This window comes from Tasmannia lanceolata, unplaced genomic scaffold (genome assembly GCF_043159265.1).
Source record: "Tasmannia lanceolata isolate RefF3 unplaced genomic scaffold, GAP_Taslan_0.1 ptg000015l, whole genome shotgun sequence".
In the NCBI taxonomy this organism is placed as follows: Eukaryota; Viridiplantae; Streptophyta; class Magnoliopsida; order Canellales; family Winteraceae; genus Tasmannia; species Tasmannia lanceolata.
In genome coordinates, this window is record NW_027518692.1 from 3,822,707 (window position 1) to 3,850,542 (window position 27,836).

The 27,836-nt window shown below is 40.6% G+C and overlaps 1 protein-coding gene across 5 annotated transcripts in view; it reads right to left on the reverse strand.

The window, feature by feature from the left end:
* Window positions 1–27,836, reverse strand: part of LOC143846011 (bromo-adjacent homology (BAH) domain-containing protein) — a 104,166-nt gene that overhangs the window by 30,328 nt on the left and 46,002 nt on the right. For 4 of the 5 annotated variants that reach the window (XR_013234621.1, XR_013234622.1, XM_077354420.1 and 1 more), the window contains exons 5-7: window positions 10,399–10,491; window positions 9,523–9,601; window positions 9,261–9,351 (exon numbers count right to left, since the gene is read on the reverse strand). Coding sequence is in view for 3 of the 5 variants with exons in the window: in XM_077354420.1 (XP_077210535.1) it covers window positions 9,261–9,351; window positions 9,523–9,601; window positions 10,399–10,491 (263 nt within the window). In the remaining 2 variants the exon portion in view is untranslated. The remainder of the gene's footprint in view (window positions 1–9,260; window positions 9,352–9,522; window positions 9,602–10,398; window positions 10,492–27,836) is intronic. The other variant, XM_077354422.1, reaches the window with a different exon arrangement.

The following is a 27,836-nucleotide window of genomic DNA, read 5'->3' on the forward strand; positions in this document are numbered from 1 at the left end:
CCGTGAGTGAGCCAGGGGTAATTAATGTCCACCCCCCGCAGAACTCAACTCAGTAGATGTGGACTTGGAAAAAGGACTTAAACATTTGATGTAATTAGGGGTATGATGATTTGACGGTTATCTTCAGAGTTACGTCTCGATGGAGGCCACTGACTCAATGCGATTGTAGCATTGGCTACGGAGCAATAATCGCAGTGGGGCCCACTTGTGAGTTCTGCAGGATCTACCGTTAAATCCCTGTTACAGTCCCACTCACTACTCGATTGACCTATTATTATCTGTTAGATAGAGGTCCCGCATTTATTTGGTTGCTGACACGAACTAGTTTTGTGGCATTGGATGCATTGAAAGGATATATACAATGTATATGGTGTATATGCACAATGAGATACATTGGGAATACCAAAACGGTTAAGTATAAACCATAAGGGTATTTTGGGAATTATAGAAAAATATGGATGGAGCTTTTTATCCCGTTGGATGGGAGGCAATATATTTATTTAATTAAACGAATTAAATAAATAATTGTAAGTTTAGCTTATAAACTGGTTTTACTAAAACAGTCATAACTTACTCATCTCTGGTCAAAAATTAATGTGTAAGTACTCGTTTGAAAGGATTTTGAAAGATCTACAACTTTCTAGTTTATGAATTTTTCTGATTCGGCCATTTACTTGTCCAAAAATGAGGTCGAAATTTGACCTACAGTCTTATAGCGAGAATGTTGAAAAAGGAAACAATGTGTGAGATATTTTTAGGAATGTTTTTATCCAATAAAACAACCCACGTTTTTACTTGAAAAAAACACAATTTAGGGATTTCTAAAAGTCCAAGAATTTCTAAAAACACTCTCACATTGTTTGGTTTCTATTTTGAAAAAGCCAACTAGCTCGTTTCTAAATTGGAGCGCTTCTAATTGTGGCTAGTTTCCATGTTTTGTGAGATTTCTCTTGAAGCTTTGGGTTGTGTATATGGAAATTGAGAACTCTATAAATACAAGACAAAGGAATAGAATTTGCAAGAGCTCTTCCATAATTCCATGTGTTGGAAAATTGGTAGAGACATCCGAAAGTCTTTCTCTTCTTCTTCTTCAATTCCATCAACTAGTTTTGTCTTTTCTAAGTCAAAGACAAACATCGAACAAAGCTCCATTGATCTAAATACATATTCCGACATTATAATCTGATTTAGATCAGATTATAAAGTAAACAAAGAGTTATTTACAAGATCCCTTGTGCAAAGAAATGAATCCATCGGTTCAACTTGCAGTTTCGCATCGATTAGATCGTTGGCGGATTTTCAAGGAGTAGATCACGCAAAAGTTTTTCTTCTCATCAGCAAAACAAGGTATTTATATTTATGTTTATTAAATCACATTAAAATTAATTAGTCCCTAGGAATCCTGGGTTAGAGCAAAAATTTTGTTCTACACAGTTTATTCTTCTGCAACGTGTAGCAATTTTGCTCGGGGTTTTACAACCAATCTAACACTAGATGTATCCTATCTCCTAACTACTCAAGTCCCTGATTATCATACTCCAGCTACATGTCTCTTATCTCTTAAGATGTCATTGTTTACCATTTTAGCTAGATGTATCCTATCTCCTAAGGCCCTGTTCGTTTGAGATTGTCACCACCGATTGTGAACTCCGCAGCCGATTGTTGAACTCAAAATTAATATAATTTTTAGTCCAATAATCGACTAGGGGTGCTCACAATCGGTTATCATAATCTGAAACAAACAGGGTCTTAACTAGTCAGTTTCCTGATAATCAAACTCCATTCATGGGAGTGCATCTGCTATGTACATGTACTGGACTCCAATTGCAAGTTCTCTCCCAAGGCCATCACGTGCATTTTTTTTTTATAGTGACGAGCACAATGGGTATCAATGTTCTTTTTTTGAAAGATGACATATTTCATTAATATTAATGTAGCATTCGGGACCAGGAGTCTCATCCTGCAATACAAGAGATAAAAAAGCATTGGCACGGGCATACCCGGAACCAAAAAGAAAATACATCAGAACAGAGCAAAATATAGTAACCTACCACTCCTACCTTTCTTCGTTCTATTAGCACGCTTTCTTTACAAATTCAAAATGATTTTCTATATACCTTCAAAGGACCCCTTCAACTTAAGCAATTACAATTAAAAGTCTTTTCCTTCCTTGCTACCTACCACTGACAGCCTAACTTTGATAGCTCATAGTGCAACCCCCTGTCTCGTAAACTCTCTCCTTAACGCACACCCTCATAATACAGATAAGCATACCAGGAGTTCTGATTCTGAAGTGCTTGAGTCAACACCATACCTCAAGAAATACAAAAGCATAGCGAGAGAATCCAGATTGATGGTTTAAGCGAAAGACAAATTCTCTCAAGCAAAAACCTTTGAAAATGTAGTTCCTCTGGATATAGGTCAACTACTTTCTCTTTTGCTGTGTCCATAACACTCATATCTCTATAGTCTAAACTATAACCATTCTCCCCAAATTTACACATCTAACGAAACTACTTTGTAACTTAGAATAAACCTTCTCAACTCAGGTGTGCCAATGCTCTGAGGCCATCTCCCTTGATCATTCAAATATCTAATTCCTGATCTCATACCTACTGGCTAATTATATCGAGGGAACTTGTTGCTTATCAAGAAGCCCTCTCCACAGCCTTCTTTTCAGCCTCCTTTTCTCTTTCCTTTTTTTCTTTCAAATCTCTTGCCACCATCGCCAGGAACATTTCTTTAGTCGCCCCAAAATCCTCCTCATATCCAATCCCAAAGACATCCCCCAGTGATAACAAATCATTAAACTCTTCCGAGAATGACCCTCGATCGTTGATGTCTCCTGAGTTATCTACTATCATTACCCCCTTACCTTTAGTGTCCACGTTAGGCCCTAAACTTTCCACAATTAGATGACTTGCTTCCAACCCTAAAGAGTCCCTGAAAAAAATGGTCTCTTTAACCGTGCCAGCCTGCATTTTCTCCAAATCCCTAATTACAGCCATCTTCTCCTCCTCCTAGCGACCTCTACGAGATCACCTTTCCTTCTCTGGCATCTTACTAAAGATGAGGAGTTCAAGTAGAGGTATATGGAGTTCCTTGTCACTTGTCGTCTCGGATGAACTATGGGGGTTGCCCTTACTGCAACTAGACTCATTCCTCAGCTAAACCCATCTCCTTTTTTGTGGGCTCAAAGAAACCTCACAAGGAGTGGGTGATTCCTTCCTCGCTAACTTCTCATTATAACTGAGGTTTTTCAAGAGTTCTAGATCTCCAGCTTCAAATGTAAATTCCTGGGCGTTCCGTGTGTTGCTACACTGGTTCCCTGACATAGCTGGATCAGGAAAGTTATCGAAGTCTCGAAGAAGTTGTTTTGATTCGGATATAAGTTTTCTCTTCCTATGGTCCTCTTTTCTAAAAATGACTCGGAGTATTTTTTTAAAGACAGAAAGTCCACCCGAGTAGCTAGCAACCGCACCTCTAAGTTAATATGCTTACGCAGTATCTTTCTTTTCCCAATACGTATGCGCTTCTGCTTAGAATTTTTACTCTCCTTATAAAGTCTATTTTTTATTTCTAAAGCTTTTTTCTCTTTTGCCGACTTCAGAGTACAACTGTCATCAAGATCTTTTCGAATGGCCTTACCTTTCTCCCCACGTGCTGCTATATTTAATGATTTCAAGATCGCCCTTTCTCTAGGCTGGCCCCACTTCCCACTCACAGTGGCGATTCTACTCTCTGACAGTCTAGGCGAAAAGCTGTCCGTTGGAGCAAGCGAAGATCTGGGTAATTCAAAACTCAAAGAGGGTCCCACCAACGGCTCCATGCCACTGTCAATACCCTCTCCTTGCCGGAAACCTGAATGCCGAGGCCCTCAACAAATGCTAATAGATCTTTACTGCTTGATTCCCCCACTGTCGACATCACCAGGTATTAATATTAGCCTTGGAGATTACCCAAACTCCTACTGATTAAATGCTAGACTCTATTCTTAGGTTAATAAAGGAGGGAATGGTTTTCCAAAGGGGTGTCATGACCAGAGCTGAAGCAAAAGCCATGCAATGGTCATGGTTGCCAAAAAAGGTGGATCTGGATCACCTGGCCCAGGTGTTGACCAAGGATCTCCACAATTGACGTGTACCAAGAGTGGAGGGGAATATCATAAAATCTAATTCTTATGGTTCAAGCACCCGTATTATAAGCAGGGAACCAAGGCTGAAGAGAAGAGAGGTATCCCCCAGGGCACCGCCTCCCCGCCTGAGAATAGAAGTGGCCTGGGACTCCGAATCAAAGCAAAACAGGATGTCCACTGAATTGATGGAATAAGGTTTTTGCAGATCATGAAGACCCCAAACACTCCTAACCCACTCCCAGACAGCTTCCAACAACCAGGATCCAGACTTCAAGCTCCCAATGAGGGAGCTCTTAAGATTCTTTTCCTTTTCCTCCACCAAGCTAATTGGGATATCCAGAGCCAGGAGGTCGTCATGAACAGAGACCTGAGGAGGACCATCTTTAGGCCTCCAAACCATGGATGGAGCCGGCTTATTCTTAGGCCCTGAACATTTCCAACAGACATTATACGAGCCAAAGTTCTTATAATGGCACTTCGCACACATCCAGCCGCTGCCATTAGATGGCACACGTCGGTTAAACTCCGAAGCTCTTCGACCGGTGGCTCTCCTGGCCCCAAACTCCTACCTTCTCCCTCTAGTGTCCCTATCCTCAATGCTTCCCAGAGATCCAGAATGAGATCTTGGGGGAGCCTAACAGGGTCTGACCAGATTGTCTCCTTCCCAAACAAGCACAAAGATCGCCGATAGCAAATATTAAAGATCCCAAGGGATTCAAATACTTCCAAAGCATGATAACCAGACTCAAGAAAGTTTAGGAAATGCCCCGCTAGGTGGTCAAGATTAAGACCCCAAGAGTAGGTAAGAGAGTCCGACGGGAACACAGAGACACGGGCCACCCAAAGCAGAGGAGAGAGTTTGTTTGCAGTAAAGTGGTTTAGATCTACCAGGCACCCAAGGGTGACAATGCCAATAATTGCATATCCAAAATGATGTTCTGTTCTAGACTTTCCAGTCGGCCTATGTCTCCGGGCGCACGCGTAGAGGCATGATTAGTTCCACGAATCTCACTGTGCCGTGGGTCAGTTTCGGGGCGGGGGGCCACCGAAGGGAGAATCTGGCAGCTTATGAATACGTCCTGAATGGTCATCTTTGCTTCTAACCTGCTCTTTCTTTTATTTTTTTTACCATTTGTATATCTATTGTTAAAAGTTCAATGGGTATCAATGTTAGTCTTTGTTCAGATTAGATTCTAATCACAACCCATGATATTTTTTGATGAGTTATTTTTATGATCCTCCAAACTCTACTTTATCCATTCCCAAGCCATCTTAATCAATGGACAGTGCTAGACAATCAACCGGTACTAAAACTAGAGGTATTACGAAGCCTCGAGAGATATTAAACTCTTCAGCATAGGAAAAAGCAAACATTAACCAATCAAGTAGTGCCGCAGTTGATCCATCGAGCTTTCCAGGAGCAATGAGTAGCGAAAAGTGGATTGGTCCCAAGAAAGAAGAAATGAATGCCCAATCTAAACTGATACTTGGAATGTATTTGTCCATCCTTCTGATAACAATGTTGTGGCGTGCAAATAAGTGTACAAAGTGGAGCAAAACCTAATAGTGTAGTAGATAGACACAAGGCTACACTAGCAACCAATGGATATGAACTATGATACCCAGAGACGAATCCAGATATGTAAACGAACACGGGAACATAGATATGAATCGGCAGTTTCAAAATTCTATGACATGGATATGGATATAGGTGTCCCATACCATTGAGATTAATCACAAAATCTATATAAAATAGCATAAACTTAAACTAAAGATATAGAACTAATAGTAAAGTCAAAATAGCATCTATATAAGTCGCATGTACAAAATTATAATTGCAAATATGTAAAACTAACAAGCAAAAAGCACTACAGTTAATTCGAAAAGTGGCATAAATGATAAATTTAACGTTATGATTATTTTGATCAAAAAATAAATGAAGCATCTGAGTAAAGGTATCGGAATTGTCTAAGCAATCATAGAGTATAACCATACCCACCAGCTTGATCTAAATTATGAGGAGACATTCCATCGCCTAGTGCATGAGTACCTAAGAGATGGAGTCTATATGAAAAACATCATCTGGCACGAGTGCCTGACAGATGAAGTCCATATGGAGCATCCAAAAGGTTTTGAGATGTCAGATAGAGACATTCATGTGTGTTGTGCAGATGGTTTTCAACAATGTGTAACGGCTTAAGAAAGACATAATGGTGTTAAGCATGCCCCAAAATCCTAATTTGAATGGCTGAACCAAGCTCCAAGTACGTGATAATATGAAACTAGTGCATCTGAAAATTCATTATTTTTCAACCATGCTCAGTCAGTCACAGCTCACAGGTCTTATTTAAGTCTATGATGATGACATTATCATTAATGGGAATGATGCTGCAGAAATTCAAAGGCTGAAAAGGGCATGGAGGGAAATTCTGATATGGAAGGGCTGTGAGACCTTCACTACTTTCAGAGTGTTGAAGTACAGAGAACAATTACAAAAAATGGGGTATGTCACAGATCTCCTTGGCTTCGCGTGACAAACTAAAAGCATGTTAGCACTCTAGCAGTTTACAATACAAAGACTAGTTGTGGAGAAGGTGAATAAGTGAAAGATCCGCTCGTTTGTAGAAGCAAGTGATAGCTCTAGATTATTTGACATTCACAAGCCCTTATATTATGTAGTGAATCAAGTTCGCCAATTCCTACCAAGGTTTAAAATTTCGGTTTCAGTATCAGTTTCGGCCATAGCCGAAGCCAAAATTTTGGACGAAATACCAAAATGTCAACCGAAATTCAGTAAAAAAACAATTTCGTTAAAATCTGAAATTTTTGCCGAAATCTCACAGCCGAAATTTCAGCAAAAATTGAAATTTTGAAAAAAATTAAAAAATACAAAATGCTGAAATTCCAAAAATTTTGGCCGAAATCTAGGCCGACACCGAAATGCATACTTTCAATATCGGCCCCAACCGAAATCCGAAATTTCAACCTAAATTTCGGCATTTCGTACAAAATTTAAAACCATGGTTCCTACATGACCCAAAGGAAAAATATCTACAAGCAACAAAAAAGAATAATAAGATACATTAGAGGGAACTTGAAGTGGAAGCATGCTTCAGGAGTTCTGCGGGAACGTAAAATACCTACCAAGTTGAAGGGAAAGCTTTATAAGACAGCTGTGAGGCCAAGCATGCTGTACGGCTTAGAATGTTGGGCCACAAGAAGCAACATGTGCACAAGATAAGTGTAGCGTAGATGCGAATGCTTAGATGGATGTGCGGCCACACAAGGTTAGATAGAATTAAAAATGAACATCCATAAAAACGTAGGGGTGGCACTAATTGAGGAGAAGATGAGAGAGCACCGCTTAAGATAGGTTTGGGCATATCCAACATAGGCCTTTGGATGCTCCAGTGACTTGACTCGTGCCAAGTTGATGGAGTAAAAAGAGGTACGGGCAGACCAAAAACAACTTGGGTAGAAACAGTGAGGAAAGACTTGATGGCTAGGAACATAGAGAACATGACCTTGGATAGGAGAGAATGGAAGAAAATGATCCATGTAGACGAACCCAACTAGTGTCAGGATTAGACTTAGTCAATTTGAGCCCGGTAGATTCTTTAACCTTCTTCATGAAAATTTTCTAAAGGATTCATTAGCCGACCCCAACTAGTTTGGGACGAAGACTTAGTTGAGTTGAGTTGAGTTGAGTTGAGTTGAGTGGAGAGGGAACTTGAATCATGAACGATTCCAGGGACATAACCAAAACAAGGGAGTCAGAGACTCAGAGTTGAGGGGCTTAGAGAGACAGGTTGGGCTACAAACAGAGACATGAAGAGATCTGTTAAATGCTTCTGCATATTAGTGCACAGTTACCTGGTTTCCTAGAGAAGCGAAAAAGCAATACACAGTTGCAAGGTCGATTGTAGAAGCTGAAATAACTAAAAATTGTCTTTGAGAACTTCAGAGTTGACTAAGGTAACATATCTTTTACAGGAGAATCATATGCGCACTAACTCCCATACTACGCTTTATTATGATAAAGCGCCATCAAGTTATCATAGAATCTAGTGCTTCATGTCAGAACAAAACATATAGAGATCGACTACCACCTATGATTTGTGGACACGGACACAAGTGTTGCGTGTCCACACTAACAAAGAATGTCGGACATAGCAAACCCCTAAAATTTAGAAATAGGGACACGGCTAAAATAGAAAGTATATATAATCATAATTTGTCGATAGGGATTCATGTGTCGAGTTTCGACACGGATATGAGTTGTCTGACATGACAACATCTAAATATCTAAAACTGGTTCACACAAATACGTGTCCACACAACCACATTAACACACCTACCAATACATTTAAAAGTGTCCAAAGGAGTGTCGACACATGTGGACATGCGTCTCGCGTCGGACACGGCAGGACACATGTGTCAGCAATAAATTCAAAGTGTCGACTAAATTATAGACTATCACTATATTAGAAAAAATCAAGTGGTGAGATATTTCCTTTTTGTTTCAAGTAGGGGTCTGGTTGCAGATATCTTTACCAAAGGTCTCACCATTGATCATCGTAAAGATCTAATTGATAAACAGTGAACGGTCAAATGAATTTGTCAGCTTGAAGTAGTGTTTTGTTTTGTGGTATTGCCTGTCATTAACGATTGTTTATTCGTTTGAAGGATGGTTGGCAACCTGTTTTATGATTTGACAAAAGGAATATCTCTTTTAGATAAATTCTATCACCTCTTCTCTTCTCTTCATTTCACTATTTGATTCGAGAAGATTTCAAAATGGGCATCACGAATACAGCAAGGCTCAATATGCACCATCCTAGTTTCTAGAAAATCTAACGTAGGGATTTTTTTATCCAACGTAAACTGAGTGTAACTTTCAACAAAAAAGTATTTAGAAAATCAATAAATATTGAATCCTTGCGGGCATTCATTGATTTCCAAGATTTTAGTTAAAAAGAAATTAAATCCAGTGAAAATAATGAAAACAACCAAGCAGAAAAGATTTATTAAAATACCAGGTCCAAATTGTCATTCACCTCCAATCAGAAGGTCCTTACTACTGCTATGAAAGTTAAAATGTGCAGTTCTTATGTAGGATCCGCACCTTCCATTTGGCAGCATCAGGCATCCTCCATTTAACCTTCTAACAGCCATCTCCGCTGCTTCTCTTGTTTTGAAAATAACAAAAGCTTGACCTGGTATTGAAGAATCAACCTTGTCACGCTTCGTGTTCAGATAAACACAATGAGAGACTTCTCTCCAATGAACATTTGCTTACTGAGACCAAATTCTTGAAAGTCTCATTGCCTTCCATGTCTCAAGAAAGCCACAATAACCGGATAAGACAGTTAGAAAAGACAGCATACCACAATGTGGGCTAGAAAATAATGTGCGCTGTATCATCTTTGCAGTGCATTGTTCCCTAAAACCATGCCAAATTATATCCTACACAATAAACCATAATAGTTGTAAAGGTGAAAGAGAAAGTCTCGAGCAAAAATACAAAGATATGATGGATATCCATCATTAAATAGATAAAAACAACCGAAAAAAAAAATCCGGCAGTTACAGTTATTACCAGTGGTTTCAAAACGAAGCGGAAAAAAAAAATTCACCTAAATGAAACAGAAATGCTGATGAGGATAATAAGCACTCATGAAACACTGATTTGGAAGCAAATGCTGAATAGAACACCTTCCAAATTATAGGGAACACATATAATCAAATCAACAAATAAATATCAGAAACCTGAGAATGATTATCTGTGTAATTCAATAAAAAGCGACACAACATGATCTGAAATATAAGTCCTGTTACTGACAGGTGACTACAGAGATGAAAAAAATACAGGATTTAAAGAAGGCACAGAGAATCAAATGGATTTTAAAGAATTTGATTGGCTGAGTTAAAAAAAAATTATGTTATCAAGTGCATCTTCAGGAATAAGGTCTCAGTATATTATGCCAGAATATTTCTTTTCTAACAGGCAAATTTTCATTTTCAGTAACCAGTAAACCTTCAGGAATAAAGTTTCAGTTTTTTATGGCAAGATAATTATTTTTACTAAGGCAAATTTTGATTTTCAGCAACTTATTAACCCAAAAATTTCTTGCAAGACTTTATTCCCAGAACACCAGAAAAGAAACCAGCTAGTATCACATAATGAATATAAAATATCAACTTTTCACAAAGCTAAGAATATTCGGTTTAGCCTCTGAAAGCTACCCTTAAGTGATAGATACCTCAATTTCTTCTGAAGTGTAGGCCGGATCCAAGTTCTCAAGCAGGACAAGTGTCCCTTGCTCATTAGCAGTCTGCATTCTCTCCTCCCATGGCTGATAATAAAATACAAGTGAGAATCCACTTTTACAACTAAACAAATGGCAAGTATGATCATTTTAAAGAACCATAGAAACAGACCACTCTATTTGTTTCCATGAAAGTGAAAGAGGAGGTTTAGGAAAAACCATAAATGCCAGTAACACAATCACAAATCATAGGAATAAATGTCCATGGAGAAACTGCTGCACTCAAACTCCATGAAGAAGCTCCATTGTATGTAGGAAGAAGATAAGAAAGAATATTGAACCAAAAGAGGCACAAGAAGAGCTGTATGGTTTAGAGGTTCACTCACAGCTTACCTACCAAAATATAAGAGATGTACAGAGGGAATTATAATAAAATTAAGATGATATACTACCGGCGTCGGCAGTGAACCTGTTAGACCTATGGTTCAACCCTTGGCTACCTTCCATCTTGTTTTGATGATTCCAAACACAAGGTGATTTATTGTGTACTAATGACTTCTGTGTTTAAGACGTGTGCATGTATTAAAGATCTCAACATTAAAGCAAAGTCATGACCTGGAAGGAAATTCCCTACCTGAACCAATGCACTTCAATGTCTAAGCAATTCACACCTGGTTCAAGGAGAGCTCCAAGTGCATAATCAAGGAAGATTAAAGAAGAAATGAAGGCTTGTGGCAAAAGTTCAAAGCGAATATCAATGAAGGCCAAAGCCAAAGATTAAAGCTCGTGGAACAAGGATGAAGCTAAAGCAAGTCTCTGAGGATCGAAAGAGCAAAGCTAGAGTTCCAAAAAAAGTGCCCAAGTTGAATAAATGCCCAAGCAAGGTCAAATTCACAAGAAGTTCAAACTTGAAGACAAAGCTGAAGGAGAAAAGGAATTTTTTTTTCCTTTTGAAACGGAGAAAAGGAATTAAATTGTATATCCTTACTCTCTTAGTTTTCTCCAAGATCATGCCACTCAAAAGGCTTCCAAAGTACTTCAAAAACAAACCCAAAACCAAGTGCTCAAAGGTTTTCAACATTTCAATAATTTTAAACTAAATATATGAAACAATCTGTTCGGTCGGTCGACAATCTCGGTCTACCGCGAGCCTATTACAGGAAAAATAAAATAGAAATAGATTGTGTCAGGCAGTCTACCAGACCGAGCTAAATAAAATAGAAATAGATTGTGTCAGGCAGTCTACCAGACCGAGCTCGGTCTACAGAACTCAGTCAGCCGAGGGCCGCGGTCTACCGCGCCCGTCAAAACTTGTTTTTTTTTCAAAAACCCCAGCGATAGTCCCGCGGTCAATCGGGGATCCTTGCGAGAGCCGTTAGAGCACAAAAACGGCTAGTTTTCCATGGGGTTATAAATATAAGCGTTGGGGTTGATTTTTTAGAAGGCATAATGGCTAAATAATTTCCCCAAGCCATGTTTTGAACTTGTACACTCTATTTTGGCGAATCAATTTCACCCAAACTCTGATGCTTTGATTTTGGAGAAAAATCTAAGAGAGTTTTGGTTTAGGCTTCACTTTGCAATTTTTGAGAGAGATTCTTCTTGTTCTTCATTGTTCCATCAACCCTACAAGAGGCAAAGTTATTGTATTCTTCTTCATCAAGACTGTAAAAGGTGGAAAAGGCATCATTCATAAATCCCCTGGAGAGTAAAAGCTCTGTGAATTTATTCTATCTCGTCCATCAAGTAGAGATTGTAATGGGCCAAGATCTGGCCCCAAGGAGGACGAATTTTAGTGGATTGCCTCAAGGAAAACAACATTGAGAAGAGTGGAGTAGGTCTTGGTTCGAGATCAAACCACTATAAATCTCATGTGCAATCATCCTCACTATAGATCCTTGGTACACTTCTTCCTCTCCCTCCTCATTTATTTGTGTTTTGACTGTGTTGCCATTATCTTTCTATTTCTTCCTTGAATGATTTGCATTTGTGCTTATAATATATACTAAGTGTCCAACTTTCCAAAATGTCAATCGCCCTTTCCTTGGAAAATTTTTATTAGAAAATTATTTCTCCTAGAAAACCACTCAAGGTAAAGTCAATTTGAATAATTTCTCCTTGAAAACCTCTCATTTCTGCTGGAAAACCGCTCAAGGTAAAGAAGATTTGAACCGACTCCTAAGTCAGTCTCATGTAATGGGGAAAGACCATTAGGTGACATCAGGTTATTGCTAGTGAGGTCTTTTCAAAAATCAAAATACAACCAGTGGCTTTGATGTTGGATGAATTACAAAGATGCCCTTTATTTTAGGCTTCATGAAACAGTGTGTATGCATATCGGACTTAGTCATTCGTATTTCTAAAGGGATTTTATTTTGGAAAAAAAATTTACACTGAATTTTACAGCTTAGATTTTTAGAATAGTGACATATTAGGAAAATGCCTAATAGAAAACTTTTTCCATGAATTTTTTTTTGGAATCTTTTCTATTCTGAGTAATTTTTACACCTCATGTATAATATGAGAGGGGCACACCCATCCAGACCATGGGTGGGGCCCACCATTTTACACCAGATGTTTTGAGGTGTAAAATGGACCCCACCAACTGCACCCAAATCCATGAATAGGGTGGGGAGGAAACCATTTTACACCGTGTTTTCATATAGTGGGTCCCACCAACTCCACTTAAGCCCAAGCATAGATGGGCCCCACCATTTTACCTCATGTTTGGATGTGGTGGGTCATAAGATATCCACCTAGGCACATGCATAGGGTAAGGCCACCAATTTACATCATGTTTTAGTGGGTTGGGGCCCATTTATTTTACAACCATGCATAGCATGGGCCACAAATGCTAGTGTCTCTCTCTCTCTCTCTCTCTCTCTCTCTCTCTCTCTCTCTCTCTCTATATATATATATATATATATATATATATATATATATATAGAGAGAGAGAGAGAGAGAGAAAACGGTTCCTACACATATGTGTAGATAAGTTATCTATACACTAGCTTAAAATACAGTGGGGGCCACATTATTTGGGTGATCCAAACCATTCATTTTTAAGGCCCTCATATAGATAGGGTGTCCATAAAAAATTAGATCCATAGGATCATCCTAACCATTAGAACTGTGGAGGCAAAAAATGGACTAATTTGTGAAGGTTTAAAGACATCCATTTTACCTCCACAAATCGTAGGGTTGGGATGATCCTATGGATCTGATTTTTTGTAGACACCCTATCTATGTGAGGGCCTTTAAAATGGATGGCTTGGATCACCCAAACAATATGGGCCCCCACTGTATTTTAAGCTAGTGTGTAGAGAACTCTCTACACATATGTGTAGGAACCGTTTTCTCATATATATATATATATATATATATATATATATATATATATATATATATATATATATATAGTGTGTAGGTAACTTACCTACACAAGTGTGTAGGAAATGTTTTCTCATATATATATATATATATATATATATATATATATAATGCAAAATGTGAGTCAGAAAGGGGAGACCGACACGTGGGCTCCAACAGTGAAACTCCCTTCCCTCTTTATATATAATATATATAGAGAATAGTGTTCCTGCGCAGCTGCTCAGATAGCTTATCTGAGCAGCTGCTTCAAAAACTCATGTGGCCCACATTTTTGGGGTGATCCAAAGCATTCATTTGAAAGGCCCTTCCATGGATAGGGTGTGTACCAAAAATCAGCCCTATAGGATCATCCTAACCCAATCAAAGGTGGAGGGGAAAATGGACAGACACTGTTTCTGACCATTTTTTCCCTCCACAAATGGCAAGGTTAGGATGATCCTAGAGGGATCATTTTTGGTACACACCCTATTCATGGAAGGGCCTTCCAAATGAATGCTTTGGATCACCCCAAAAATGTGGGGCCACATGAGTTTTTGAAGCAGCTGCTGCTCAGATAAGCTATCTGAGCAGCTGCACAGGAGCACTTTTGTCATATATATATATATATATATATATATATATATATATATATATATATGGTTTGTGAGTAGCTGCTCAGATAAGCTTATCTCAGTAGAGCTCACAAACCATAAGGGGCCCACATTGGGGGGGTGATCCTAAGCATTCATTTGGTAGGCCCCATCATGGATGTGGTGTGTACCAAAAATCAGCTCCATTGGAATATTCTAACCCTTCCATTTGTGGAGGGAAAAATGGGCAGATTTGTGGACAAATAGTATCTGTCCATTTTTCCCTCCACAAATGGACACCCTAAGATGATCCGATGGGGCCTTCCAAATGAATGCTTAGGATCACCCCCAACATGTGGCCCCCCCTATGGTTTGTGAGCTCTGCTCAGATAAGCTTATCTGAGCAGCTGCTCACAAACCATTTCCTCTCTCTCTCTCTCTCTCTCTCTCTCTCTCTATATATATATATATATATATATATATATATATATACTATATACTAGAAGAGAAAATAAGAGAATTTTTTGAATTTTTTGAAAATTCTATGAGAATTACACATCACTTTTTTTGACTTTTTTTTAACAAATGCACCCATTCAACCCACATATTTTCAATCCTACCCCCTCCTTTATGCTTTTTAACAAAGGCACCCATTAAAGCCACATAATTTCAATCTTACCCCCCTCCTTTATGCTTTTTTGATTAAAAATCTATAGAGTGATCTTAACCATCCGATTGAAGAGGAATTATGGAAACCTCTATAGATTGGAGGGCCAGGATCAGCCTATGGAAATGATTTTTGGGGCACAACCTATCTATGTTGTGTTCCATCACATGGACGGTGTAGATCAACCTATGATGTGGTCTATAAAATTCTTTGTCGGCCTATGCATCGCACGGGGTTTTTTGCTAGTATATATATGTGTGTGTGTGTGTGTGCGCGGGCGAGGGGGGGGGGAATGATATCTTCGCCGAAGTGTTTTGATAAACACGCGCTCCACTCGTTTGTCGCGTAGTATTTAAAGGGATGTCAGAGGATGTTACGGTTCTCAAAAAACTCTTAAAACCCTTTAAATACTACATGACAAACAAGTGGAGCGCGTGTTTATCAAAACACTTTGGCGCAGAAATCATTTCCCTATATATATATATATATATATATATATATATATATATATATATATATATATATATATATATATATATATATATATATATATATATATCTTGTTATTTGGACAACTAATTAACTAGTGTTGAGTGCTTATTATTGTTATCATCTTGGAGTAATCAATTGACCATGATTAAGTATTAAATAGCAAAAGTTTTTAAAGATTAAATTTTTTAGAACCAACCAATTCACCCCCCACTTGGTTGCCAACTAGGATTTCAGAACCCTAATGGATACACTTTGCAACATCATTAGAAAGGGGTGTCAGCATTTTCGTTAGGAACTTCAGACACATTTGGTTAAATTTTAGTAATTTGTTTTCTCATTTTAGAAAATGCTTCCACATAAAAAAAAAAACTAATAATGCAATCTTACTAGAGAATTCTTACTAACTTGATTATGACTAATGACATAGCAATCGGGTTTTGAAATATTCAGAAACAAGGGCCAGAGGGTGAGACAGGATGGCTCAAGTCGAATTTGGAAGGACTCGGAAACAGGGGCCAGAGGGTGAGACAGAATGGTTCAAATAAAACCATGGGTGCTAGAAATATGCATTCAAAAAACAGTCACGGAAAAAATTCTGCAGCAAAACGTGCAAATTCAAACGTCAAAACCCATGAAGGAGCTCCTCCTGTATGTATGAAAAAGAGAACATTAATCGAAAGAAGCAACAGAACAAAGCTCATCAGAACCTCATGAGATGAAGATGATATCATCCTGATGCTAGCAATGGACTGGACCATGGATGAAACAGCTTATAACATAGTTATGAGGTGGGGTTCTCTGGTTAGGAATTTTAGAGGAATATAGTCAAATTATAGTATTTAATTCAGTGTTTCAAAACATGGAATCCAATAAAAACATGGCCAGGGAGTCGTCTTGGGTGAGCTAGTGATTGGCGTGGTCAATTTTTCATTAATGTAGGAGTCAAAGGAGCTTTGATTGACTTCGGAGGTCAAAACTCAACTCAGAAGAGAACTTTAGACTCAGACAAGTCGAAGATTATGGGAAGTTTTTAAACAATGATTTATTTTGTTGTTTTACAAGAGATTTCTTTGTGGTATGGTTTCAGAAAGGAATTTTTAGGTCTATTAGCAACTTAGGAATAAAGTAAGAAGGAGGCAATTATTAAAACAAGGAATTGGGCCATCCATACATAGTGCTTTGCTACAAACTGAGATTTTCTGGTTTTGATTTAAAGGGCGAGTGTGGAGCGTGAAAATATTGGCCATACATCTAAACAACTCTAAACTTGTCCTCGTTGTTTTCTTTGCTTCTAATTTTCCTTCAAATAAAACCCCAAATTATCATTACATTAGCGCAACTTCAGATCCCAAAGGTTCTGGAAATATTGGTCGTTCATCTAAACTATTTTACCCTTATTCCTGTTGTTCTCTTTACTTCTAATTTTCCTTCGAATCTAACCCCAAATTATTTACATTAGCGCAACTTCAGATCCCAACGGAGTGTGAACTCTATCCCTATTGAAGAGAGAAGCTGATTGCAATGAATGTTGTTGATCATTTAAGATACTAAACCAAAGAAATACAAGATATTTGTAAGCAGATTGTTCACATGTTGGTGAATTGGAAATTTCGTGTCAAAAAGAAGCATCATATAGGAAGATAATTTTGACGAATCACAGATATCTACCAGAACAAACGAAATAAAAGAATACTCTCACCATCACATGGGATGACAAAGAAGATGTGGTGAAGAAATGTATAGCATAAAATTGAGTTATCCAAATTGCGACTGACAACCCAATGAAGAATTGTGATTCAGCAGAGGATCCACTTTGGATAGACATCTCAACAGAGTATTTCCCTAAGGCTCTGTTCACTTGCGTTCCCGGGAAAGCAAATCCCTGGAAAACAGCCTTTTTTTTCCTTGACAAGACAGAATTCTGGTGTTCACTTGCTTACCTGAGAAAGTAACAAGCCTAGGTGGAAAATGTCAAATAATGACATGGAAATTGCCAAAAATGATGTAAAAATGTCTCTTTTCTCACAAGTGTGGGAAACCAAATCCCACTATTTTGGTCGGATTTGCTTTCCCGGGAAAACTAGTGAAAAAAGGTGGGCAAGCAGTTTCTCAGGAAACCTTTTCCTGCACAGTTCCTGCCACGCGAACAGGCGCGGGAAACCTTTTCCTACATAGTTTCCCTGGATTTCTTTTCCTAATGCCACGTCAGATTCCCGGGAAACCTTTTCTTTTCCTTTCCCGGGAAAACAAGTGAACAGAGCCTAAGGATTCCAACAATGGGAAACAAACTAATGACGAAGAAGAAAACAGGAAAGCTTCAAAGGCACAAAAACCAAATGGTTTAAATGGATTTATCAAGGATAGTTAAATTTTTTAGAGTTACTATCATTTAGCAACGACTTTTCATCGTTTACTTGCATTTACCAGCAAGCCTCCATTGTTTACTTACATTTAGAAATGAGCCCCCATTGTGGGAGAGATACATTATTAGGAGAGCTTATGACTGAAGAATTCTAACAATGATATATGAGAAGGGCGATGATAAATTCACCCAAAAATATTCCCCATCTGCCACCTTTGATTGAGACGTGCAGGGGGGTTACTGACTTAGATAAGCAGCAAGTAACCCTTAAAAGTTCTGAAATTTAATTTCATTTGATGACCCCGCTTGCTGCTAGCTGTCGCTGAACTGCGTATTTCATTTTATATCCTGGTTTTGCAGTTCTTTTTTCCATTACAGGGAGGAAGAGGAGGTGGTCTTCGATCCTCAGAGGCATACCCCAATTTGGATGGTGATGATGCCAAAATCCAGATCCATGATCATGCGGCCAATAGAGAATCTCCGCTTGATACCTACAATCACAGATCAAGGGGGTCAGGGGGTCCAGGCTTGGTCCCGGACAACCACTTCGACACCCAAGTCAGATTTCGACCTCAACCAAATAAATGAACCAGCAAGCTAATGGGATGGGTAACTAGATTACCGGATTCAACTACGGGTTCTTTATAGGGTGTGAGTGATCCAAGGACGGGGTAGGATCCGGGGGAAGGAGAGTAATGGCGTCTGGCACCTCTTACACTTCCTTTCCAGTAGTTATCCTAGCTTTAACGGGCAATTAAGGTCCTTCTTTAATGGTGAAGAATGTTCCTCTGGGTTTTTCCTTGTTTTTGGAGATGGGGATCCCTTTGTCGATTCCAGTCCCTTTCTGGTTGTTGTTTTTCCTCATATATGCTTGTCTCTTATGCATAAAGCCTCTTTTGTCGTGTGCCATGTGGACTCTCCTCATCATTTGAGGAAAAAGGTTTCAGTTTCTTGGATTGGGTAGAATGTTGGTCGCCATAGAAAGCTAATAATGTAAGCCGCTGGTTTATTCTCTCTTATAGATACTAGATAATGGTCATGATAAGTAATGATGAGAGATCTTTTAGGGATAATTACGGACACGTGGCATTATCCTACGATTATACTGTATTTTACCCCATCATAATACCTCCCTACTCCTTTGGTTCATTAAATGGGCCAAGGGAGTAAAATCTTTATTCTACCACCGAATCTAGTGTTTCCCGTAATTATGAAAGCTTTGGAATTCGAGAGGACGGGACGGTTAGTCGGCTGCATCCTCTGAGGGGTTCCAATGTAATCATGGCATATCTGTTGACCTTCCGGTTAAAAGATGACACGTGGAGGGCGCGTTTTACCTTCCCCTCGGAGATTTATTTATACCATAGAGGAGAAAAGTGTAAGTATCCCTTTCACAAACAGTTTCTTTCTTCTTCTCAAATCTTCTCCTTTTTTTAAAAAAATGTCGAGATTCTTTGGTGGTCCCTCCCTTGACTCTAAGGGTAAGGCCCCTATAGTTGTCGATGATGACTCGGAGTCCGACCAAAATTTAACGCACTCGCAGTAATCCGCAAAGAGGGCCAGAAAAGACATGGGTCCCCCTCCCGGCTTTCCCCCTCATCGTCTCCCTTCCCCTCCTCGAGCAAATGAGTCTATGGAAGCCTGTATTGCGAAGAAAAGGATGTTTTTCTCTTACGTTCACCACCAAGAAATGGAACTTTGCGATAAGGTGTTGGAGATGAGCCGGCAACGCAAGAACCTTTAAGTAGAGAATTACTGGCTAAAGAAGAAGGACGGCGAGCTCAACGACCAACTGGCAGTATATGAGGTGGATCCTCTCATGGAGAGTTCTTCGGAGGAGAGGACAAGTAACGAGGACCTCTCTGATGAAGAGAACTCACCAAATAGCCGGTCAGACTAAGGGGATCGTGGTGGTTGGGGGGGCAACACTTCGACGGCTCTGACTTCTTGTTGTTTTTTTTTTAAAGAAAACTTTTTGAACACTTAGGTTCTGTTGTTTAAGAACCTTCTTTTTTCTTTTTCTTTTTTGTGATGAAGGGGCCTCCTGGGCCAGATTTGAATGGGGCCTTCGGGCCAGAAATCTTGTAGGCCGAAAGGCCATTTCTTTTTGTGAATGAAATAGAATCTTTTTGTTTCAACTATTGTCTGCTCTTCTGTTATTTTTTATTTTTATGCTCTAATAATCAGGTTGGAGGAATCTAGGTCGTATCTTAACAAAATGGGTCGGTAGTGTAGTTTCTTTGTAGAGTTCAATCTTTTCTCCATTTAATTCAATCCCTTCCTTCTCCTTAGAGTAGGATTTAGGGGAATCCGAGCCCTTTTACTCAACCTGATTCCCTCCTTTACCCAGAAATGGGATTTGGGGGCATCAGAAGGTAAAAGGGGGATTTACTTTGCTGAATCTGTGCCCTATTACTCTATCCGATCCCCTCATTTAGGGGAATCAGAAGGTAAAGGTGGGCTCACTTTGTTGAATCCGTGCCCTTTTACTCAACTTGATTCCCTCCCTTACCCAAAAATGGGATTTGGGGGAATTAGAAGGTAAAAGGGGGATTTACTTTACTGAATCCGTGCCCTTTTACTCAATCTGATTCCCTCCCTTACCCAAAAAAGGAATTTGGAGGAATCATAAGGTAAGGGGGATTTACTTTGCTGAATCCGTGCCCTTTTGGCTGGAAATGTTTTGATTGCTTGTCCAAGAAGCTAAAGGTGAGAGTATTTGCGTCTTTTTCCCTGGAGACAGTTTCTTAACTGAAAGCTTTCCTTTTAAATCCCTCCAATTGTGCCACGTATGGAGATGTCAATCCGCACGTGTGAAAACCTTAACCCTAAAGGGGTTTTTCCCATCTTCTCTCTTAGGTTTATTACTTTTCGACAACTAGGGTTCCGTTGCCTGGGGAAATTATCCGACGAACTTTCCGGTTAAGCTTACATCTCTTCCCCGAGCTTCTTGGTTGCCAGTAGCGACTCAGTTCATCTTCCTCCTTGGAGCTTTGTATTCCTGTTTGTCGTTTCCTCTGGTGAGTATCGAATTTCTTGATTTTAGTACATTCTGCCTTTATTTTCTCTAAAAATGTCTGATGCAAGCGATTCTCAAAATCCTTCTAGTGAATCCATAGTAGTTTTGACTTTTGAAAGAAACAAAATAGAGAAGGATAAATCGTAGATATAAGGCTTCCGTTAAGGTCAAAGGCCAAGGGGAGAGATATCGACTTTCTCAACATTCAAAGGACTCTAAAATCAGATCTAGGGTTTCGGGGAGAGAATCCTCATCCTCAGAAGCTACAAAATTGGATGCTCCTCCTCCCAGCTCACCCCCTTTAGCCCTTCCTGGTCGCGAAGCGAATATCATGGAGATTATGGTCGGAGAAACGATCCGTCCTGAGGGGGTAATGTCATCTCATCTGAGTGCACCCTTAATAAGGGGCAGTAGAAAGAATCAGGAAAGAGTATCGGATACCAGCAGAGTATGGTATCTGACTTCCTTCTGCTAATGAGCGGGCGTATGAGGGCTCATCTGCAAACGAGACAGCTTTCTATGTAGAATCCTTTAGGGCCGGTGTCCGGTTTCCATTACTAAGTATTATTATATAGGCTCTGGAATTCTATCGAGTGGCCCCTACACAGTTAGTACCGAATAGTTGGCATACCCTGTTGGCCTTTGTTGCCAAAGCCCACCTACAAAAGGTTGATCCCGAGCTGGGTTTACTTCGATGTCGTTTTACCTTGGAGTCCCCAGGTGAAGGGGGGCGATGGTTGGTTATACGTAACTCACCGGCCCCAAGTAAAAATCGCCACGAATCTTCCCTCTTCTATCAAAAATTGGAAAGAGGAATTCGTTTTTATCACTCCCCCCACAGATGTTGCCTGGAATTTTCCCAGAGCGTGGAAACGCACTGTCGATCCTTCAGACTTTAATAAATTTGATTTGGCGAAGATTATGGCCGGTGACCCTATTGACGCTTCTGAATTCAAAGAAGAGAAGAATCTGATGAGGTATAAGCTATATCAGGCCCCTGGTGGGAGAATTCCAAAGGTAGCTGAAGAGATGGGAGAGAGCTCTGCCAGTTATCGTGGGGAGCCCTCCTCCTACTAGGTCCTTCCACTTTTTTACTTTCTATCTTTAATAGTTCATATGACTAAATGTCCTCTCATCATTTAAAGATGGCAGATATGGCATCGAAAGATACTCCCTCCAAGGGAAAAACGACCATGGGGGAATCCTCAAAGAGTGCTTCAGACCTCGTGAGATTACCGCCCGAAGCAATGGCCGCGGCACGGAGGAGGTTGACAGCGCCCACCGGGTCTTTACCACCAAATGCTCCAAGCCGTTCAGTTGGGGTTAAGGATAAAACTCGACCTTCTCCGGTTAAAGGAGCAGAATCACCAACTACGAAGGCTACATCCTTGCGTGTTTCCGGAGGAAAATTCGCTCAGTCTCTCAAGGCCAAGTCTACCCTCCTGTCTGATCCCCCGAGCCGAGTGGAAGGCTCCAGCATGACAAAGCTAATTTTAGGTCAGGCTCCCTTGTTAGACCAACAAATGAAGATGCAAGGGGAGGTGTTCAGACCGGAATGGAGGATAGGAGAGGAAGATAACGGTCTTCATAATCCGCGAGTCGGTGTGGAGATGGGTATCATGACCGCACTACTCGGCGAGGAGGCTGAGTTGGAAGGTCACTCCCGAAAGTCGATTGTTGTCCATTATCTTAACTTTGCGCATTGCGTAAGTGTCCTTTTGTTCTTTCTCGTTATATGAATCTTTCCTTTCCCTCTTCCCTCTTCCCTCTTCCCTCTGTGGTTACTTTTGAGTGATGTTGAATAGGCCAAGAGTTTTGCGAGGAGGATGATGGAGCACTTGCTTGAGGACGAATCTGAACTGAACACTTTCCGGGAGAAGTATTCTCGTACAGATGATCGCATTAGGAAACTGGAGGAGGACCTGGGAAGGGCTCAAGCGGAGGACGCATCATACGTTGATACTGTGAATGATCTAACATATAAGCTTAGGTGGGCGGAAAAAAGGAGAGACCATGCCAAAAACAATCTGCTCGTTGCCTGGACCACTCGTGTTGAGGAGCTGGCTAAAGCTCAAGAAGAGTGGCGAGATTCCGCAAAGTTTCACATGGCGCGGCAATCTTCTACTTACCCGTCGAAATCGATGCCTTTGCTGAATGTCGTCGACGAGTGCATGAGATTGATCCTTCTTTCCCCTTTGATCAGTTGATACATGATTCAGAGAAACCTACGCATGAGGCGACTCCGCAAGAGGGAGCGGTCATTAGCGAGGAGACGAGGGGGACGGGAGACAGGGAAGCAACAAAGGTCCCCACGGAAACCGTGCCCCTTTGGAGAAGGATCAATAGGTACACACTTCTCCTTATTCCCATCAGATTTTTCTAAGAACTTATGGAACTTTTAATTGGTCCTGTAGAGGCCATTACGTTGGATTTGTAAGACTGTAATAACTTTAAGTATATACCTTGTTCTTTTGGTGGCGAAGTTTCAGCCACAAAACTTTTTAGTTTATGTATGAATGCTCGTCCGTATGTTTTATTAACAATTTCTGAGGTACCGCGCGTTGGCCTTTCCTGGTGTGGGGAACATCGAGCCCCATCTCCAGATGGCTATAGGAGAGAAAGGATACCTCTACCACACCATCGTGGGTGCGGTGTCTGGGTATTCCTTTTATATGATGATCACCTTTCTCTCAAGTGATCAGCTCGGAGTCGGTAGACCCGCTTGTCCTTTGTAGGGACAGGTCTTTTACATGGGACGCGTTTTTGGGTGTTATTCGGGTGATTATTCCCAATTTCACCTCTTCACTTCCTGTTCCCTTCCGGACCAGCGCACGGCTTGATCCAGAGGGTGGAGGTCCGTATCGATTCTTTCGTAGACATGTCGGGAAAATATCATTTCATTGATATTTAGCACGATTACAAAATGACGTTGAACCTGTCAAAACATAAACACAAAATACATCGTAATTTCTTAAACAACCTTAGCTATTGATTCTACTGATAAAATTTCCGCAAATTGTCCATGCTCCAACTCCGAGGAACAAGAGTGTCGTCGAGATGTTCCAATTGGTAGGCTCCTGGCCGGAGTACCCGAACCACTTGGTAGGGACCCTCTTGGGGCGAGTTTTCCCGAGTTTCGAGGGTCCGATACCTCTGATCGTCGCAATACTAGATCACCTGGCCGGACAGACCGATTCTTTGTCCTTGAGTTATAATATCGAGCAACTTTCTGTTGATATGCCGCAATTCATAGTCGGGACTGTTCTCTTTTCTCCAAGATAAGGTCGAGGTTATTTCTGAGAAGCTCAGAATTTTCCCGTTTATCAAAATTCTCCACTCTGAAGGAGGGGATTCCGACTTCTACGAGAATAACCGATTCCACACCAAATGTTAAACTAAACTGGGATTCACCAGTAGCAACTCGCGGCGTTGTTCGGTAAGCCCATAAAACGTTAGGTAATGCGTCGATCCATGACTTGCCTGCCTCCTCCAGGCGCTTCTTGAGGCTCTGGAGCAGTATTCTATTTGTTACTTCTACTTGGCCATTAGCCTGCGGGTGTCCAACTGATGCGAACCTCTGTTCTATGCTGAGTTTATCGCAGAAATCGCGGAACTCAACACTTGTAAATTGAGTCCCATTGTCTGTTTCTACGACCCTTGGAATGCCGAAGCGGCAGACAACATCATGGAAGAAAAAATTTTCGGTCACTTTAGAATTTGGCTTCACAACAGCTTTAACTTCCACCCATTTAGTAAAGTAGTGGATGGCAACGCAGAGCATAGTATGCCCTCCCGGGGCCTTTGGGAACGGACCCACCAAGTCCATTCCCCACATAGCAAAGGGTACGGGCAATGTTTTGAAAATCGGAATCGAATCGTAAATCGTAATTGGGGTCGAATCGTATCGGATTGTAAATCGTATCGTAAATCGTAAGATTCATTCAAAAATATAAAAAAATATGTATAATAAAAAATTATAAATAAATTAAAGAATAAAAATAGCCAATTATTCATTTTTCATCCAAATTCATTAATTCAAACAGAAACTACCATGATAAGCATTCAATATCGTAATACAAATTGTTTGTTGACAAACTTTACACATACTAATCATCTAATTCTCATCCAAAACCATGAATTTTGGTTAATAATCTTTAAAAAAAGGCACATGATCATATCAATTCTCAAAGTCTCAAACATCAAATGAGAAATATCAATCATAAAAGACGGGAATCAATGTTGTCCTTATTATGGTAGCCTCCCACGTCGACTCCCACCTCGATGTGAGTAGAAAGGAAATGAGGTTTTTTGAAAGAAAGACATATTTTCTTTTATACAAAACTTAATTTGGATAAATCGCATAAATCGTATGAATCGTACGATTTACGATCGAATCGTAAGATTCAATAAAAAATCGTAAGATTCATACAAATTAAGATTCATCATGGGATTCAAATCATTTTGCCTAAGAATCGTAAATCGAATCGTAAATTGAACCGTAAATCGTAAGATTTTCAAAACAATGGGTACGGGGTTAGAAAAGGAGGTGTACGAAGTGGCCGGTTGCCAAGGAATTGTTGCAAATTTTTGACAAGGACCACACCTTTTGACAAATTCCTTTGCATCGTGTAGGATAGTCGACCAAAAATACCCATGCCTCACGATCTCTTGCGCTAAGGTTCACAACAGCTTTAACTTCCACCCATTTAGTAAAGTAGTGGATGGCAACGCAGAGCATAGTATGCCCTCCCGGGGCCTTTGGGAACAGACCCACCAAGTCCATTCCCCACATAGCAAAGGGTACAGGGTTAGAAACGGAGGTGTACGGAGTGGCCGGTTCCCGAGGAATTGTTGCAAATTTTTTACAGTGACCACACCTTTTGACAAATTCCTTTGCATCGTGTAGGATAGTAGACCAAAAATACCCATGCCTCACGATCTCTTGCGCTAAGGTTCTACCTCCCCCATGGTCGCCACAAATTCCTTCATGCACTTCTCTTAAAGCATAGTCAGATTAGAATGGCATGAGGCATCGAAGGTACGGCCAAGTGTAGGACCGTTTGTACAACTTTGCTCCATGAAATATATAATGGGCCGACCTTGCGACTAACCTTCGGGCTTCCAGCTTGTCGACAGGTAGTATTCCGTCTTTCAAATACTGTACAATAGGATCCATCCAATTGGGTCCCAGTTGAATTTCCACGACTTGCTTCTCTTCGATGCCGAGTCAAAGCAGAATTTCGGTGTACACAGAACCGAAGTTGAATGTTTCCTCAGAGGCCATCTTAGAGAGAACATCTGCTCGAGTATTCATTCCCCTCGAGACCTGCACAATCTCAACTTCTTTCAACCCTGCTAATTTTTCCCGTCCCTTTTCCAAATATCTCAGCATTCTTTGCTCTTTAGAAGTGTAGAGTCCGTTCACTTGCCCAACCACTAACTGTGAATCGTTGTGGACCTTCAATTTATCCACACCCAACTCCATGGTTAGGACCAACCTTGCAACAAGGCTTCGTATTCAGCCTCGTTGTTTGAAGCCTTAAAATCTAGTCGTAGTGCATACTCCGCCAAAACTTTATCCGGGCCCATCAGTACTATCCGAGCGCCACAACCTCCCTTGCTTGCAGAGCCATCCACATGAAGTACCCACGGGTATACCTCTGTATCAACCTGCTGATTGGTCTCCACTGGAGGACGGTTGTCGGGATGGGGGGTGTCTTCAAGTAAAGGTCCGGCTTCAATAGTAACATCCCCCACATTCGGTAGATTAGGCGTTGGTGTGGTAAACTCCACAATGAAGTCGGCGAGGGCTTGAGACATGACAGTCGGTCGTGGTCAGATTTGAATATCGAATTCTCCTAGCTCGACCGCCCAACTTATCAGTCGCCCCGACGTCTCGGGCTTCTGTAAAATCTTTCGCAAGGGCTGATCAATTAATAGTACGATGGTATGAGCCTGGAAATACGGTCGGAGCATCCGAGCGGCAATCACAACGGCAAAGGCAAATTTCTCAATATTCTGATACCGAACCTCAGCGCCATGGAGGATTCGGCTCACATAGTAAACCGGATGTTCCTGTTTGCCTTCTTGTCGAACTAAGACAGCACTCACCGCCGTCGAACTTACCACTAAATAAAGGAAAAATCTTCCCCAGGCTCGGGCTTAGTGAGGACGGGCGGTGATTGGAGATATTGCTTCAACGAATCAAATGCTTCCTGGCATGAGGGGTTCCATTCAAATTCTAGTATGTTTTTCAAGAGCTTAAAAAGCGGTTGACATTTCTCAGCTGATTTGGACATGAAACGACCTGCCACACGTACGGTTAGTCTTTGAACTTCGACAACCCTGGACGGTGGTTCCATGTTCAGGGTAGCTTGAATCTTTTCCGAATTAGCTTCAATCCCCCTTTGGCTAACCATGAAACCCAAGAATTTCCCAGAAGTTACACCAAATGTGCACTTTGCCAGATTAAGCTTCATCTGGAATTGGGGCACAACGTCGAAGGTTTCCTGTAGGTCATCGATATGTTGTTGGGCCTTCAAACTCCTCACTAGCATGTCATCCACATAGACCTCAACGTTTCTCCCGGTCTGCTTTTGAAATAATTTGTTAACGAACCTCTGATAAGTAGCGCCCGCATTCTTCAAACCGAACGACATCACCATGTAGCAATACAGACCTTGCTCAGTGACGAATGCAGTTTTGGGGACATCAGGCTCGTGCATCTTGATTTGGTTGTAACCGGAGAAGGCATCCAGAAAGCTGAGGAGTTCATGCCCAGAAGTAGCATCGATCAACTGGTCTATGCGAGGCAAGGGGTAGGGATCTTTCGGGCAAGCACAGTTTAAATCTGTGAAATCCGTGCAGGCCCGCGAGCTACCATTAGTCTTTTTTACCATTACAACATTGGCCAACCACTCGGGGTATTGAATT